Source organism: Hyla sarda, chromosome 8, assembly GCF_029499605.1.
Source record: "Hyla sarda isolate aHylSar1 chromosome 8, aHylSar1.hap1, whole genome shotgun sequence".
In the NCBI taxonomy this organism is placed as follows: Eukaryota; Metazoa; Chordata; class Amphibia; order Anura; family Hylidae; genus Hyla; species Hyla sarda.
Genome location: NC_079196.1, coordinates 231,418,015 through 231,436,544, shown reverse-complemented (window position 1 = coordinate 231,436,544; position 18,530 = coordinate 231,418,015). Strand labels below are relative to the sequence as shown.

Sequence of the window (18,530 nt, the reverse complement as noted above, 5' to 3'; positions counted from 1 at the left end):
TGCTACAGTCGGCAGTCCCGGCCGACTGCAGTACCCGGCATATAAGACGACCCCCGACTTTTGGGAACATTTTCCAGGGTTAAAAAGTCATCTTATACGCCGGAAAATACGGTATATTAAACAAAGGAGATACTGTAGATAAACAACTGATCAGATGCATATAAGAGAAAATACATAAAATTGCGTTTTGAAACAGCCTCTGGCATGGACATAAATATTTATAATAGACCAAGATAAAAAAAAAAAAAACATTTAGTTAATGCCATAAATGGTATAATTAATCTGGAATATAACCAGATAAAACATTTATAAAATTTCAGATGCACAACGATGCTATAAATAAATATGCAAAAAAAATAAAAAATGAACCAAAGTTAAAACTACAGGAGAATAAAAGAATCGAAGAGCAGCACAATTACAGGGACTCTATTGATTCATTCAAACCTAAAGGCGTGAGGGTCTTTTTCTCTAAGTACTGAATCTATCGGGGTTCTCTTTCGAAATACATTTTATAGGAGTAACAAAAATACAGTTAAAGGGGTTCTCCGGTGCTTACACATCTTTTCCCCTATCCCCTATCATGCCCCCTCCCATAGGCTTGCATTGAGGGGCAGAGCGTGACGTCACACGGGGACGGAGGCGTGACGTCACACGCGGCCGGCCAGGTGGTCGCCTGTAATCAGACCCGGAGTGAACACGCTCCGGGGACTGATTATAAACGGGGTGCCGCGTGTAAGATCACAGGGGTCCCCAGCGGCGGGACCGCAATCAGGCATCTTATCCCCCATCCTTTGGATTCTGAGTAAGGTGTCTAGAAACGCTGTGGAGTAAAAACCATTAGCTGTGTTACTTCGGTGCTTGTTGATTCTTTCACGTAAGCACCAAATCCTGCGTCCAACATATTGCAATTTACATGGACATTCAAGTAAGTAAATCACATACTGGGAGGAACAGTTGAGAAACATTTTAATATCAAAGCTTTCACCTGTCTTATTCGAAATAAAGTGTTTCCATCGCTTATTTATACTGGTACAGTCCAAGTGAAACAACCCACACAGGTCAGGAAATTAGAATTACTTGTAGGGTTGGTCCTTAGTCTACTGGGGTCTACCATATTCCGAAGTGTCCGAACCCTTCTAAAGTGACCATAGGTTTCTGGTTTAGGATATCACACAGAAAGGGGTCTCTTAATAGAATGGACCAATGCTTGTGTAGGATTTCCTTATCCTGCTTATGCTCTCTAGTATAAGGGGTAATGACGTTTGAAGACCAGTCAAATGTATTTTAATATTTTGCGCTGGTTTTGGCTAGACGCAGTGACTGGGATACATGAAGAAGGGACTGAGAGGAGATGCTTTACCTTATTTAGTAGCCATTTTCCAATTTTCCAATAAAAGTTGGGCTATACTGGTGACATTCATCCTAAAAAGGGATATTTTTAGAGACCAGTTCAGTTTAGAAGTGGTTTTGAGAGGCCTGTATGTTAGAACCCCCCCATAAATCATACAATTTTGGACCCTTAGCGCCCAGCGATTTACATTTACATCTCCTGACACAGTGATCGGAATCAGCCAGATGCTGTTATCAGCAGCCGGGACCGCGTGGATAATGGTGGACATCAGTGATCACGGTGATGTCGGCCATTGACCCTTCAGATCCCGTGATCAATACTAATCACGGTATGAGTAAAGATGGCGGTAGGAAATCCAGAGAAGCCCATGCAGGAGATGGTCTGGGCTCTATTCAATACTATGGAGAAGGGATAAGTTGTATTAAACAGGACAACCCCTTTAAGGTTGGCAGAATGGAGCATTTCAGTACGATAAAAGTCACCCCCTCCCCAATTGTGCCTCATTACCCCTAAGCCCTCACATTACTGTGCCTCATGCTCCCCTAAGCAACTACATTACTGTGCCTCATATCCCCCAAACCCCCAAATTACTGTGCCTCATGACTCCTCAAGCTTCCACATTACTGTTACATGACCTCCCAACCACCAAAATTACTTTACCCCATCTTCTTCCCCTAAGCCCCCACATTTCTACTGTGCCCCATACCCCCTGAAGCCCCCACATTACTGTGCTTCATGTCCTCCATCCTAAGCCCCCACATTACTGTGCCTAATGTCAGCTTTATAAACCCCAACCCCCACATTACTCTGCCTCACAACCCCCCAAGCATATACATTACTGGGCTTCATGTCCTTCCCCTAGTCCCTACATTACTGTGCTTCACATCAGCATTATAAGCCTCCCCCAACCATCACATTACTGTGCTTTATGCCCTCTCAAGCCCCTATATAACTGTGTCTCATGTCAGCATTATAACCCCCCAAGCCCCACATTACTGCACCGCATGTCCCCCCCAAGCCCCATATTACTGTGCCTCATGTCCCCCCCCAAGCCCCATATTACTGCACCTCATGTCCCCCCCCAAGCCCCATATTACTGCACCTCATGCCCCCCAAGCCCCATATTACTGCACCTCATGTCCCCCCCAAGCCCCATATTACTGCACCTCATGTCCCCCCCAAGCCCCATATTACTGTGCCTCATGTCCCCCCCAAGCCCCCATATTACTGCACCTCATGTCCCCCCCAAGCCCCATATTACTGCACCTCATGTCCCCCCCAAGCCCCATATTACTGTGCCTCATGTCCCCCCCAAGCCCCCATATTACTGCACCTCATGTCCCCCCCAAGCCCCATATTACTGCACCTCATGCCCCCCCCAAGCCCCATATTACTGTGCCTCATGTCCCCCAAGCCCCCATATTACTGTGCCTCTTGCCCCTCTACGCCTTCACATTACTATGCCCCATTTCCCCCCCCCATGCCTCACATTACTATGCCCCATTTCCCCCCCCCATGCCTCACATTACTATGCCCCATTTCCCCCCCATGCATCACATTACTATGCCCCATTTCCCCTCCATGCCTCACATTACTATGCCCCATCCCCCCCATGCCTCACAGTTTCTTCTCAGTAGTCACACATCCTAATACAGAGTCTGATGATTTAAAAATGAAAGTGAAACAAAGAAGAAGAAGAAGAAAACACTGAGTAAACTTTGATCCCTTGAGAAGGACGGCAGAGGCCTAATGCTGAGGGGAGATCGTCTCCAATATTGTGATGGTACAGGGGATCACTAGAGGCTGAGTGGAAATCTACTATGATATTGGGGATCACTAGAGGCTGAGAGCTAAGGCAGCTAGACAGGGGACAGACCTGGGTGAACTACAGGTCACAGCAGTCAGGAAACTCATCAGACAAACCCAGTGACTGACAGCAGCTTCCTGGTGACGGAGACGATCGGTGTCATCTGTCTGGACAAGAGGTGAGGACCTTCATTTATATAGAGCAGATTCTACATGTGACGTCCCCGGTCACTCCTCAGGGTACAAATAGAATACATTTCCATTACCAGTCACTATATACAGATCTTACCCCTGTCATACACTATATACCCTCTATCTCCTGCATGTTCTTCCTCTACCACCATCCCCCCACCATTCCTATAATTGCTTTGGGAGATTCTACTTCCTTAAAGGGGTACTCCGGTGGAAAACTTTTTTTTTTAAATGAACTGGTGCCAGAAAGTTAAACAGATTTGTAAATTACTTCTATGAAAAAATCTTTACCCTTCCAGTATATTTTAGCAGCTGTATGCCACAGAGAAAATTTAAAGGGGTAGATGCCCCTGGCATCTTATCCCCTATCCAAAGGATAGGGGATAAGATGTTAGATCACCGCGGTCCCGCTGCTGGGGACCCCGGGGATCGCCACTGCGGCACCCCGCCATCATTACTGCACAGAGTGAGTTCGCTCTGTGCGTAATGACGTCCGATACAGGGGCCGGAGCAGCGTGACATCATGGCTCCGCCCCTCATGACATCACGGCCCGTCCCCTTTATGCAAGTCTATGGCAGGGGGTGTGATGACCGCCACGCCCCCTCAAATAGACTTGTATTGACAGGGGCGGGCCGTTACATCATGAGGGGCGAAGCCGTGACGTAACGATGCTCCAGCCCCTGTATTGCCTGTCATTACGTGCAGAGCGATCTCGCTCTGTGCAGTAATGATAGCGGGGTGCTGCAGCAGCGATCCCCGGGGTCCCCAGCAGCGGGACCCCGGCGATCTGACATCTTATCCCCTATCCTTTGGATAGGGGATCAGATGTCTAGGGGCCGGAGTACCCCTTTAAGCCAGTCTGCAGGGTATTCCATGAACACAATTAAAGAAAACATAACATAGGATATAAAAATACAATGGAACTCAAGTTCTGCAGGTGAAAAAATCCAGGTACTTTATTCCAATGAGGACAGCAAGTTACATCAGGAGGGTGCAAGATGACAGGACAACGTCCTGTCATCTTGCTCCCTCCTGATGTAACTTGCTGTTCTCACTGGAATAAAGAACCTGGATACCTGTAGAACATGAGTGCCGCTGTATTTTCTATCTTATGTTATGCCTGGAGGTTTATTTAGGTGAGCACCTAAATAACTGCACAATTACCAGCTGAGATTTGATGGACTTTCTCACATGGTGTCACAAGTGCCGACTATATACAGTATCTACAAAAAAAGAAATGTCTGGAGGAATGTGAACGATGTTATGTCGGGGACTCTGCTCTCAGTTCTGAGACCTCCGGCCTAAATGGTTTATCCATCATAAGGTGACTTTAGTACCAGTCCAGGTTAGGCTGGGTTCACACTACGTTTTTCAACTACGGTTCCCGCATACGTTTTCTATCAAAAACCTTATGGGAAAAAAACGGATGGAACAGTATGGGAAAAAGTAAGCCGTATGGGTTTTTAAACAGTATACTGTTTTTAAAAGTGCATACTGTTCCGTCCGTTTTTGTAGAAAAAAACCCATACGTTTTTGAACATTTTGTCCATTTTTAATGGGAGGGGTCTTGGGTGGGGACTTTAGGATTCAAATGCGCATGTGCAAAGTAAAAACGTATACGTTTGTCCCGTATGGAACCGTATACATGTGCGTTTCCCATTGACGTCCATGTTAAAAAAAAACATATGCGGTTGCAGTACGGTTTTTAAACCGGAGACAAAATTGTGGTCAACCACGGTTTTGACTCCGGTTTAAAAAACGTACTGCAACCGCATACGTTTTTTTTTAAACATGGACGTCAATGGGAAACGCACATGTATACGGTTCCATACGGGAAAAACGTATACGTTTTTACTTTGCACATGCGCATTTGCATCCTAAAGTCCCCACCCAAGACCCCTCCCATTAAAAATGGACATTTTCAAAAACGTATGGGTTTTTTTAAAATAAAAACTGACGGAACTGTATGCACTTTTAAAAACAGTATACTGTTTAAAAACGCATACGGTTTACTTTTTTCCCCATACTGTTCCATCCGTTTTTTTGCCATACGGTTTTCTTTAGAAAAACGGATTGAAAACAGTATGGCAAAAACGTAGTGTGAACCCAGCCTTACACCTGTTACCTGGCCAACAAATTGATGCAGGGGTTATATAAAGCCATTGTTTTCCTGGAGCCATCAGCTACTGAAAAAAGGCTCCCTGAAACGCGTCTAGCCGGCCACCCTATTATTGCAAACACCCCAACATACTATTCACCCTTACTGCAACACTGTACTCTTACTTTGCTGAGTAACAACGAGAGACTCATCCGGGACATCGATCCTTCAGTTTGAAAGAAGGAGCGCCTTTCATTGGCGCCACAGGTAAGAGGTACTTGGTACCAATTCCCACCCCACTCATGACTTATATTCAAAGTAGCCCTGTATATTCAAAGTAGCCCAGAGTAGAGTGGGCTGCAAACAGGGGGACTACAGTGCTGCAGAGCGCACTTACCCTGCTATATACCAGTTTTTCTCAGCAATAGACTTACGGCTCAGCGCCGCCCGAGCCATCAACATCAGAGACGACCATCAGACACACGGTCACGACATCTCTAGTAAACTCTGTTACTTAATATCCACCAATTAACTTATAGCGCAATCACACTACAGTGTGGAACAAAAAGAGTGTACCTGCAGCGCTGCACATTGACTTTAACGTAATCACTCTACAGCGAGATACGAAAGTGTGTATTTACAGCGCAACCCATCAAAGAGACATTTATAAATAATTGCTTACCTTTTGGGGAACATTAACTGGTTGTTTGCTATTTAATCAAGTTCTTGATTTTTTTATTAACACCTTAACGACCATGGACATGTATACTCGTCCATGTGCCGTTAAGGTGGTATGGCGAGCCCGCGACATATCGGCCGGCCCCCCTGATTCCTGTAGCTGGGGGCCGGAGTTAATAGGCGACATGTGGCGATCTGCCGGCTATTAACCCTTTAGATCGCTGCTGTCAAAGCTTTGAGAGAGGCGTCTAAAGGTGCCTTTATCCTGTCCCTGGTGGTCCAGTGGTGTGGATCGCCCCCCCCCCCCTCCCGCAGTGTGATTGTTGGGCGGGGGGCTGACCCACTGTGGAGGTAGCTGGAGGGCTTACCTCTCCTCCTTACCACATTGATCTTTATGAGGAATCAAAATATTCCTCCTTAAAGTCCCCTAAGTGTAAAAAAAAAAAAAGTTTAAAAACACACTTATTAACCCCTTCTTTATTCCCAAACCCCTTTTCCCAATTTCCATATAAAAAAATATAGAAACATAATAAAAATAAACATATGGGGTAAACGTCTGAACTATAAAAAATATATCATTAATTAAACCGCACAGTCAAAAGAATAAAAAGTGATAAAAAAAAGTCTGATCAAAACAAACAATGGTACAGATAAAATCTTTAGATCACGGTGCAAAATATGAGCCGTTGGTGGAAAAATAAAAAAGTTATATTGGTAGCATAGAAGGGTCAGGAGGCACTCACCACGGTATACTGTGTGAACAGGAACTTCTTTATTGTATGGTGCGGTTACAACTTAAAAACATGCAGGCAAGGTCGCCAAACACCAGAGGAGATTATAGCTTCTTCTTACCACGCCCCTGCTCCCACGTCAGGGTGGTCAAATCCACCTGTCCCCGTGACATCAGAGCAAGGGGTGTTAACACTTTCTACACAATTAAAAACAAGCAAAATGTGCATGGTTAAAAACAAACAGTGGAGTAAAAAAGACTTATATACAAAACAGCAGCACATGGAGTATACAAAAGGCAGTAATAGGAAACATAACTAATATATATATATATATATATATATATATATATATATATATATATATATAACCAAAGAATAAGTTGGCCAGCACTATTGATTCCAAACTATTATATGGACCTGGCTTACAGGTGCAGGCTGCTTGGGCTAAATATACAGCAACAGGAGAATACAGCAGCACACTCCTAGCACAAAGATATAGATAAAACATGAGTATATAGATACAACACGAAAAGCTATACAGCTATGGTGCAAGAAATGGAAATATAAAATTATGAAGTTATGAAATAGTGAGGTACTTAGCTTGCAATTTGGCGTCCAAATAGCTTGGACCGTCCCACCGCGGTAAAGTGACCTCATTGGGATGGACCCTACACTATGAATATGCCTCTGTGTGAACAGTTCAGCAGGCATTGCAGGATCTGAAACATCCAAGACAGTCCAAGCTATTTGGCCACCAAATTGAAAGCTAAGTACCTCACTATTTCATAATTTCATAATTTTATATTTTCATTTCTTGCACCATAGCTGTATAGCTTTTCGTGTTGTATCTATATACTCATGTTTTATCTATATCTTTGTGCTAGCAGTGTGCTGCTGTATTCTACTGTTGCCATATATATATATAAGTAAATAAAGGGACTTACTTTCGCTTCAGATTGTAGTAGAGCCTTTCGCCGATCTATTCCTTCTCTTGCACAAACACATACCGGAACGTATAGCGTGGTGAGTGCCTCCTGACTCTTCTATGCTGCTATATTATGAGCTACACTAACTTTATATCCCCTCTAACATAGTCAAATAAATAAAAATTCCAGAATATCCCTTTAACTATCTCATGCTTTTGTGTTTGACTTGATACACTTCGGTGACGATGTCCGTTCTCATCTTGTCGATCTGTTCACCAGAGACTTACTCTTCTGTATGTCCTTTTCTGGACATTCGATGACTTTTCCTAATGTTTTCATGTCCTCCTCCCGGCTGTCCTCAGGTTGCCTCGCTACGTTCTATCTCTTAATTATTTGTTTAGTTCAATCAGCGCCCAGGTGCCGACTCAGGATTCTTTCTTTACCCTGCCCCCCACCTCGCTTACTTTACAGGCTTATAAAAGGTGGGTAGGGTGCAGCCCCCTACACACACATCACGAGTGTCACGCCCCCTCCCATAGACTTGCATTGAGGGGGGTGGCCGAGACATCATGACATCACAAGCCTCCGGCATTGAACCCGACGTTCTTAACGAATGGCGGGTGCAGCACTTTGGATAGGGGATCAGATGTCTAAGGGCGGAGTACCTCTTTAAGATACTTTCTACTGCAATTGAAAACATTAGGTTATTTGATGCCTTTGCTGTTTACTTTTTGTATATCTATCCCAAGATAAATATATGTGTGTGTGTGTGTGTGTGTGTGTGTGTGTGTGTGTGTGTGTGTGTAAAAAATGAAACAAAAAATTTCTTGAGTATTATAGAAATAATATTTACTCAACACATGGATTAAATAAATAAATAAATAAATAAATAAATAAATAATGTTTGCTCAGTAAATAAATGAATAAAATTAATTAATAAAAAATAAACAAATTTGATTAAACATTTAAATATGCCCTTATGTGGAAAACTGTTGAAATATGTATGAAATCGCATAGCATATGTAGGAAAAACATAATATTTGCAATAGGAATAAATGCTGAGCAAATATATTGATAGACCAATAATGTATATATGCATTTTTATCTATCACACATAAAATAGTGTCCTAAAATATTTGATGACACTATTAAAGTGGGATGCATAAAAATTCATAGACTGCCGCACTCCTCCGCTATGACTTCAACTACGAGGCATCAGGATGCCATCCTCTGACTTATCTCAGCATAACTGCGAACATCGCGGTTAGTGTGAATCAGGAGGTGGTTACTTGTGAGTTATCACTGTTATGATTTGGAAGCAGGGAACAGTGAGTAGTGGGCCCTAAAGCTGTCCCTAAGACCACTCTCCCTGCCAACTTGCCTAGACACCCTAGCGGTGAATGACAACTAAGCACCGGTCCCTTCCTTGCCCTAAAGTGCATGGGCGTCAAAGTCAACAACACAAATGGAACTGTACAAAGTCAGGGAACAGATCAGGAACATAACCAACAAACAGATATATAAATACATACAAGGCAGGATATAGCATACTAACATACACTTCAGAAACCGGAATCAAGATGAACGGCATATATGATAATATGAACAAGACTAGATATAAGGATAAGTATACAGCAGTCAAAACCAGGAAATGCAGGGGATGAACAGGTTAACTGAATGGCATAACACTAAATGGGTCAGGAAATCAAGGGCTCTGTTCACACTGGACTCAGAACAAGGAACACACTGGACGCCCCACTCCAATCATGGAGGGACATCAATACTAAAGCCAAATAGGCTCTTAGCCTGCGGACACTCTCCACAGCGTGAACAGGATACTAGTCTAGGAGGAAGCAAAAATCCAAAATATAAGCAAACATGGGTACAGACACAGAACTCACTCACACACTAACTCCTAGATAGACGGATAGCACAAAGTTCAGAACAGCATTCCATCCTCAAAGATCCAGGATCAAACCAAAACAGGACTGACAAAACGCACAGTGTGAATATGGACCAAAGAAACACAAAGCAGACATTGTGCACAGACAGACATAGTGAACATCAATCCAACATTGACAGAATACAGGTCTAATCACCAGCACAGAACAGCATCTGAAGAGTCTTATTTATCCTCCCAGTGCGTAAGTCAGAAAGGTTAACTCTTCCCATCCCAGGGAGAATTAACACAGAAAATGTTCAGGCGCAAGCAATGTCTGAACAGGACGCAAAGCAGAAAATACAAAATACAGATAAACGGACATTACAATCATCTTTCCTTCTATATGTGGATTACACTTTCTGTAAACTTCTAAGCATGACAGACTGTTCAACTGGACAATCATTGGCGATCAGCCGTACACTTACTGAGCACGTAGACTATTTCTACTGGGGATTTTATACATATTTATTTTATTTTGCATATTTTTTTATGTTTTTTGTTTGTGGTTTAATCTATCTTTATCTGTGCTTTTTCTTCTTATGAATTGCAAGTGCAATTTAGGGTATAAAATCTACATGTGCTAATCAATAAGTAAACAGAAATTTTGCCTATATACTCAGAACATTTTATTAATTAATTTATATATTTATTTCTTCATTTAGTTATATACTAAGCAACTTTATTTACTTATACTGTATATTTCTTTATTTATATACTGAGCAAACATTATTTATTTATTGGGTAAATATTATTTCTATAATACTCAAGGCATTTCAGTTGTGAAGCCTAAAGGAGCCATATCAATATTTTACATATAATATTAAGGTATTCTAAGTTGGTACAGGTTTGGGCACTTAGTATAATTGGTGGGTAAGCCACTATTCAATATAAATTCCCATAATAATGTAAGGGTGGACTATACGGACCAGACGGTGTTTTAACAGTTGTCTATGTTTCCAACAGTTTCTTTACTTGTAACCTGTTTTTTCTAGGAATAAAGTTCACTTTTTATGCGTCATCTGGGAAGCTGAATGTCCTCTATACCTCAGATCAGTCAGGCACACAGAGAAACCTCAAATTAACTGAGTACCAAGAAGAATAAGGGTTCATTTAGATATAGCAGAGCTGGAAAAGTGATAGATCGGGCTGCAAGAACGAGGAACCACAAGAGCGGTCTGGACTCTGGGATCTAAAATAAGCTGAGGAAGAAAAACTTTATAGAAGGGAGAATACACAGAAAGACAAGAGGCAATAAATAAAGCATCAACTATTATGTCCACCGATGAAAAAGAAATCACTGGAGACACAGCAAAGGAGAAGTCAGCAATGACATCAGAGGAGAAGTCAGCAACGACATCAGAGGAGAAGTCAGCAATGACATCAGAGGAGACATCAGAAATGACATCGGAGGAAACGTCAGCAACAACATCAGAGGAGAAGTCAGCAATGACATCAGAGGAAACATCAGCAATGACATCAGAGGAGAAGTCAGCAATGACATCAGAGGAAACATCAGCAATGACATCAGAGGAGAAGTCAGCAACGACATCAGAGGAGGCGTCAGCAGCAACATCAGAGGAAACATCAGCAATGACATCAGAGGAGAAGTCAGCAATGACATCAGAGGAGACGACAGCAATGACATCAGAGAAGAAGTCAGAAACAGCATCAGAGGAGAAGTCAGCAATGACATCAGAGGAGAAGTCAGCAATGACATCAGAGGAGATGACAGTAATGACATCAGAGGAGAAGTCAGCAATGACATCAGAGGATAAGTCAGCAACAATATCAGAGGAGACGTCAGCAATGACATCAGAGGAGATGACAGCAATGACATCAGAGGAAATTACAGCAATGACATCAGAGGAGATGACAGCAATGACCTCAGAGGAGACAACAGCAATGACATCAGAGGAGACATCAGCAATGACATCAGAGGAGAAGTCAGCAATGACATCAGAGGAGATGACAGCAATGACATCAGAGGAGAAGTCAGCAATGACATCAGAGGAGATGACAGCAATGACATCAGAGGAGAAGTCAGCAATGACATCAGAGGAGAAGTCAGCAACAATATCAGAGGAGATGACAGCAATGACAACAGAGAAGATGACAGCAATGACATCAGAGGAGATGACAGCAATGACATCAGAGGAGACGACAGCAATGACATCAGAGGAGACATCAGCAATGACATTAGAGGAGACGATATCATCAAAGTTACCACTAACCACTAAGTATGTATTATTATCTCTTTGTTGCCACATGGTGTATTTAAAGGGGTAGTCCATCCCTAGACATCTAATCCCCTATCCAAAGGATAGGGGATAAGATGTCTGATTGTGGGGGTCCACACTGGGACCTCCCGCAATCTCTTTGCAGCACCCAACATTTTAAACAGTAGGCTTAGAACTCTGGGTTCCCGTGGTAGGGGTTGTGATGTCATGCCATGCCCCCTCGTGATGTCACGTCCCGCCCCCTCCATTCATGTCATGTCCCCTCCCATAGACATGAATGGAGGGGGCGTGCCGTGACATCACGTCCCCAGTAGAATGCGGGTGCTGCAGAGAGATTGTGGGGGGTCCCAGCAGTGGCCCTCCGCGTTCAGACATCTTATCTCCTATCCTTTGGATAGGGTATAAAATGTTTTTGCCCAGAATACCCCTTTAAGGCCGCTTTTGCCGCAGGCCGAAACCAGGCCCCTCATGCGTTTATCAATGGTTGCACAATGTTGCCCATAATATCAGCAACATTGCGTGGTCATTGGTGAACACTTAGGGGCTCGGATTCAGCCACATGCACTCGACCTAAATCTCCTAAAAAAAATTGTAGACTTGAGTAACAGTAAATCTGCTCTAAGAGATGTAAAACATTTAATCCTTTAGAGCCCTTCTGATTTTTATGCCACAGGTAATTACATTTGCCTATAAAGTGAGCGTTTACCACTTTTCCTTCAAGGTGCTCTTACACAGTGCAGTACTGCATCAGAAACACATTGGCCCTCATTTACTTAGAAAATTGGGTTGTAAGTCTATGTTGCTTTCTTACCCGACTGCTTTTTCCCCCTGGTATTTATTATTATGTCGCATCCTGTTTGTCGCACGTGGGTTTTGTAGGTTTTGGTTTCCAACTCCTCTGAGCTGTCGGGAAAAAATCCACAACAATTCAACAAATTCGGGTTGGAAACCTTTATAAATAAGTCGGAAAGCTCAGAAATGTCGGGTAACGCCCCTTTTTCGGGTTTGGGAGAATCCACATCAGGTCCGTCGGGAAAAAATGTCGCATAGTGTCGCAGACTGGCGCACGATGTCTGCGACATGGCGGAGACAAAGATGCGACAAAAAAACCCGACAAAAGAGGTCGGGTTTAGAATAGTAAATGAGGGCCATTGTATTTAATTACAGCAAATTACATTAACCCCTTAAGGACTCAGCCCATTTGGACCTTAAGGACTCAGACAATTTAATTTTTACGTTTTCGTTTTTTCCTCCTCGCCTTCAAAAAATCATAACTCTTTTATATTTTCATTCACAGACTAGTATGAGGGCTTGTTTTTAGCGCGGCCAGTTGTCCGTTTTAATGCCATCACTCACTTTACCATAAAATGTAGGGCACAACCAAAAAAATACTATTTGTGTGGTAATATTAAAAAGAAAACCGCAATTTTGCTAATTTTGGAAGGTTTTGTTTTCGTGCCGTACAATTTATGGTAAAAATGACGTGTGTTCTTTATTATTTGGATCAATATGATTAAAATCTTACCCATGATAATGTACTTTTCTATTACTGTTGCGCTTAAAAAAATCGCAAACTTTTTAACCAAATTAGTACGTTTAAAATCCCCCTATTTTGAAGACCTATAACTTTTTCATTTTTCAGTATAAGCGGCGGTATGAGGGCTCATTTTTTGCGCCGTGATCTGTACTTTTTATTGATACCATATTTGCTTATATAGAACTTTTAATCCATTTTGTATTAATTTTCTTGGGGAATACAATGTTGTAAAAAAGCATCTATTTTGGAATTTTTTTTTATTTTTACGTTCACGCCGTTCACCGTACGGTATCATTAACATTTTATTTTAATAGTTCAGATATTTACACACATATATATATATATATATATATATATATATATATATATATATATAAACACATTTTTGTCAAAGCGGCAAAGTGCTGTTCTGAAGTCATTTATCGGTTTTTGCTTATGTGCGCCAAATTTATCAACCCCCTGTGATAGTTTAATAAATGTGTCGTACATAAGCAAAACCAAAAGCAAGAAAAAATGCCCACAGAACTCGCTTACCAAAGCAACGTTGATAAATGTCCCCGTAAGAGAATATAAAGAACAGATTCTTCTACCCTTTTTTTTTCTTTTAAATCCAAATTTAGAAGTAGCATCTGTTTAAAGGGTACCTCTCATCAAAAAAACTTTTGATATATTATAGATTAATGTATGCAGAATAACTTTACAATTGCATGTTATTAAAAAATATGCTTCTTTCTATTAAATTTTCCACTTTGAAGAAATGACCACTAGGGGTCTCTCTACCGGTCCTGGCAGCAAGCATTTCAGACTCGTGCTGGAGTCCTAAACACTACGAGCTGCCAGTCTGCTTTGTTCACCAAGGAGAACGCTCAGAGCTGCCAGCCTGCTTTGTTCACAGCCTGTTTGGCTGTGAACAAAGCAGGCTGGCAGCTCTGAGTCTTTAGGACTCCAGCATGAGTCAGAAGTGATTGCTGACAGGACTGATCGGGAAAAATACAATAGAAAGAAGCATATTTCTCATTAACATGCTATTGGAAAGTTATTCAACATTCATTCATCTAAAATATATCAAAAGTTTATTTGATGAGAGGTCCCCTTTAATAGTGATGAGCGGCAGGGGACATATTCAAATTCGCCATATCTTGGGAACATATGGACGAATATCCATCCTACGTTCGCGAAATTTGCATATTTGCTACGTTCGTTCTCTTTTTTTTTTTTTCTGTAAAAAAATTTGACATTAAATTTGCATAGTGCGCATGCGCAATTATAGCTTTCTCCTAAAAGAAGGGAGGGATCAGTGTCCAGTCTGGAAGTGCCGATATTCGCATAAATATTCGCATAAATTCCCATTAAAAAAAAATGTTAGACATTACAAATATATATCACTATATATTGTAAATATTCGCAAAATCGCGAAGTGCCGATATTTGCGGTAAAAATTAGCATTTCGAATATTTGCGCTCAACACTACTGTTAAATCCAATCTAGGATCCACATCTGATTTTAGTCTTAAAGCTGCTTCGTGAATTGTGTTTTGCCAATAATTGTATCATGTACCGAATCATCTGCTTTACTGGTTAACGAAAAACTGCCCGCGTTTAGATGCAGTACCGCAAGAGTTCACGTAGAAAACTTTTCATTAACGCTTCGTGTTCCCTCACAGCTTTATCCTGCACTTCCTTCATCTTACACCAGTCCAGATACTTATCAACTATATATATTTATTTTTCTTACACAGGTCACCAGCAAACTCACCATTCTGGTCTACATTGTCTACATTATGGTCTACGTTATTCCATGGAATATGTCCATCATTTGTTAACTTACTGTAAGTATTTACCACTGATATAAATATCCATAATCCCTTAAAGGGTAACTCTGGTACATAAGTACTTATCCCTTTCCACAGAATCCTAAGTGTCTGATTGTGGGGGTTGACTGCTGGGACCCCCGCTGATCTCTTGCCCGGCTCCCTGGCCCTCTTCATGCCCGGATTAATGTTGACCACGGCACAAAGCGTTGGCTGACATGCCCCTCCATGTATCTCTATGGGAGAGCAAGATAGACATGAACGCTGTATCTCTGACTCTTCGTGCAGAATCCTGTGTATGCGGGAAAAGTACGAATGTGTCAGAGTTCCCCTTTGAGGACATAGGTTTCGTTTTAAGGTTTCCATTAGGGATCGACCGATATCGGTTTTTTAGAGCCGATACCGATAATCGGTGGAGGTTAGAGCCGATAGCCGATAACTTATACCGATATTCCGGTATAAGTTATCGGCTATTTATCCGATCGGATATTAAAACAATGCACTGCAGTGGCTTTTGCGGTGCCATAGGCCACCACCACCCGCTTCTCTCCCCCTGCCTGATCGGGGGTCCTGAGACCTATCACCGCCACCGCTCCCCCCGCCGCGCCGCACCGCGCCTAGGGGTGCCTCCAGCTGTTGCAAAACTACTACTCCCAGCATGCCCGGACAGCCATTGGCTGTCCGGGCATGCTGGGAGTTGTAGTTTTGCAACAGCTGGAGGGCCTCAACAGCTGGAGGGCCTACTGTAGGTATAGTATATTATACAGACCCCTGTCCATCCCAGAACCCTGACTCACCTTCCCAGTTGCTGCAGGGATCGTCCGGGCAGGGTGGTCCGGGCCATCCATCCTTCCTGTAGTGTCCGGCGGCATTCCGGGTGGAGGGTGAACCGGTCCGGGCTGTCCTTCTTCTCCGGGGGGTCCTCTTCTCCACTCCGGGCAGGCTCCGGCCTAGTAACGCTGCATAGACGCCGTTGCACAGCGATGCACCTGACGTCACGGCGTCTATGCAGCATACTAGGCTGGAGCCTGCCCGGAGAAGAAGGACAGCCCGGACCGGTTCACCCTCCACCCGGAATGCCGCCGGACACTACAGGAAGGAAGGATGGATGGCCCGGACCACCCCCATTACGGAGGGTGGGGGAGGGGCCCGACCGGTATAGCGGTATGGGCAAAAATCCATACCGTGGGGGGGCAGTCGCGGTGCGGCGGGTCGGGGGGGCGTTCACGGTGCGGTGGGGGCGGTGCGGGGGGACGGGGCATTATTGGCTTATCGGCAATGTAATTGCCGATACCGATAATGCCCAAAATCGTGATTATCGGCAGATAATATCGGCCATACTGATAATCGGTCGATCCCTAGTTTCCATTATCAGACTTATTTGAGGGCTTGTTGTTTTTTGCACAACCAATTATACTTTTCAATGACATCTTTCCCTTTTCCATAAAATGTACGGCAAAGCAAATAAATTATTTTTTTCGGGGGGAAATAAAAAAAAAAAACACGCAAGCTCATTGTGCGCAATCAAAAACGTTATAACTTTAAATTTCAGACATTTACACACGCGGCGATACCAAATAGGTCGTTTTTTTATCGTTTTTAACCTTTTTTTATGGGTAAATGGGTGTGATTCATATTTTTATTAGGGATCTTTTATATTTTACACATTTTAATAGCAATCATTAGATTGCTACGTGCTGTTCAGAGTAATGTTAGAACATAGTACTAATCAGTATTATGTTATGGTCATGTTTCATGGTTATGTGTTCGGGTGGGTTTATCGGACCCCCATGATTATACAGCAGGGGTCCGATGAGCCCACCGAACGCACCCGAACGCAGAAGCTCCATTTTCACTATAGATGCCATGATCATCATGGCATCATTAGGGTTAATGGCAGACATCAGTGTGATTGTTGAAGCCCTTATTGGTGAGTCCCCGGCTGCTGATAACTGCAGTTAATTTAAGGCACATGTCTTTTAGGGGTTAATGTAAGTTCAGTAAAGAATGTGTCACCTGGACGTCATACATGATAAAATATATCCTATTGTCCATGATTATTTCTGAGCGTCTCATTGCAGGAGGTTCCTTCATCTGACATGTCTTTGTTTTGTTACAGAGCGGATTCCGATGGTAAGGACACTATACTGAGATCTGACGTCTGTGATACCAATATTGGGGTCAGGTATAAGGATGATGGGTGGTGTAGTCCAGGACAGGTAATACCTTCAGTGGAGATTTTAGCTGCCGGTTTGCAGAGAGTAGGAGAACAATCACACATTGTCCTTCACTGATCCTCCTGACATTACACGCTCCTGACATTGCACACTCCTGACAGTACACACACCTGACGTTAAACGGTCTTGACATTACACGCACCTGACATTACACGCACCTGGCATTACACGCTCCTGACATTATACGCTCCTGACATTACACGATCCTGACATTACACCCCCCGACATTACACGCACCTGACATTACACGCTCCTGACATTATACGCTCCTGACATTACACGCTCCTGACATTTCACGCTCCTGACATTTCACGCTCCTGACATTACACGCTCCTGACATTACACGCTCCTGACATTACACGCTCCTGACATTACACGCTCCTGACATTACACGCTCCTGACATTTCACGCTCCTGACATTTCACGCTCCTGACATTACATGCTCCTGACATTACACACTCCTGACATTACACGCACCTGACATTACACGCTCCTGACATTATACGCTCCTGACATTACACGATCCTGACATTACACGCTCCTGACATTACACGCTCCTGACATTACACGCTCCTGACATTATACGCTCCTGACATTACACGCTCCTGACATTTCACGCTCCTGACATTTCACGCTCCTGACATTACACGCTCCTGACATTACACGCTCCTGACATTACATACTCTTGACATTTCACGCTCCTGACATTACACACTCCTGACATTACACACTCCTGACATTACACGCTCCTGACATTACACTCATCTGATATTAAAAACTCCTGACATTACACCCCCCCGACATTACACGCACCTGACATTATATGCTCCTGACATTACACGCTCCTAACATTTCACACTCCTGACATTACACACTCCTGACATTACATGCACCTGACATTACACACTCCTGACATTACACGCTCCTGACATTACACGCTCCTGACATTACACGCACCTGGCATTACACGCTCCTGACATTACA

At 43.0% G+C, this 18,530-nt stretch overlaps 1 protein-coding gene across 2 annotated transcripts in view; it reads left to right on the top strand.

The window, feature by feature from the left end:
• Nucleotides 1-3,058: 3,058 nt before the first annotated feature.
• Nucleotides 3,059-18,530, top strand: part of LOC130284681 (uncharacterized) — a 56,698-nt gene continuing 41,226 nt past the window's right edge. For both annotated transcript variants that reach the window (XM_056535307.1, XM_056535306.1), the window contains exons 1-4: nucleotides 3,059-3,336; nucleotides 10,718-11,962; nucleotides 15,238-15,327; nucleotides 17,429-17,442. In XM_056535307.1, coding sequence (XP_056391282.1) covers nucleotides 10,998-11,962; nucleotides 15,238-15,327; nucleotides 17,429-17,442 — 1,069 coding nt within the window. In that variant the 5' untranslated portion in view covers nucleotides 3,059-3,336; nucleotides 10,718-10,997. The remainder of the gene's footprint in view (nucleotides 3,337-10,717; nucleotides 11,963-15,237; nucleotides 15,328-17,428; nucleotides 17,443-18,530) is intronic.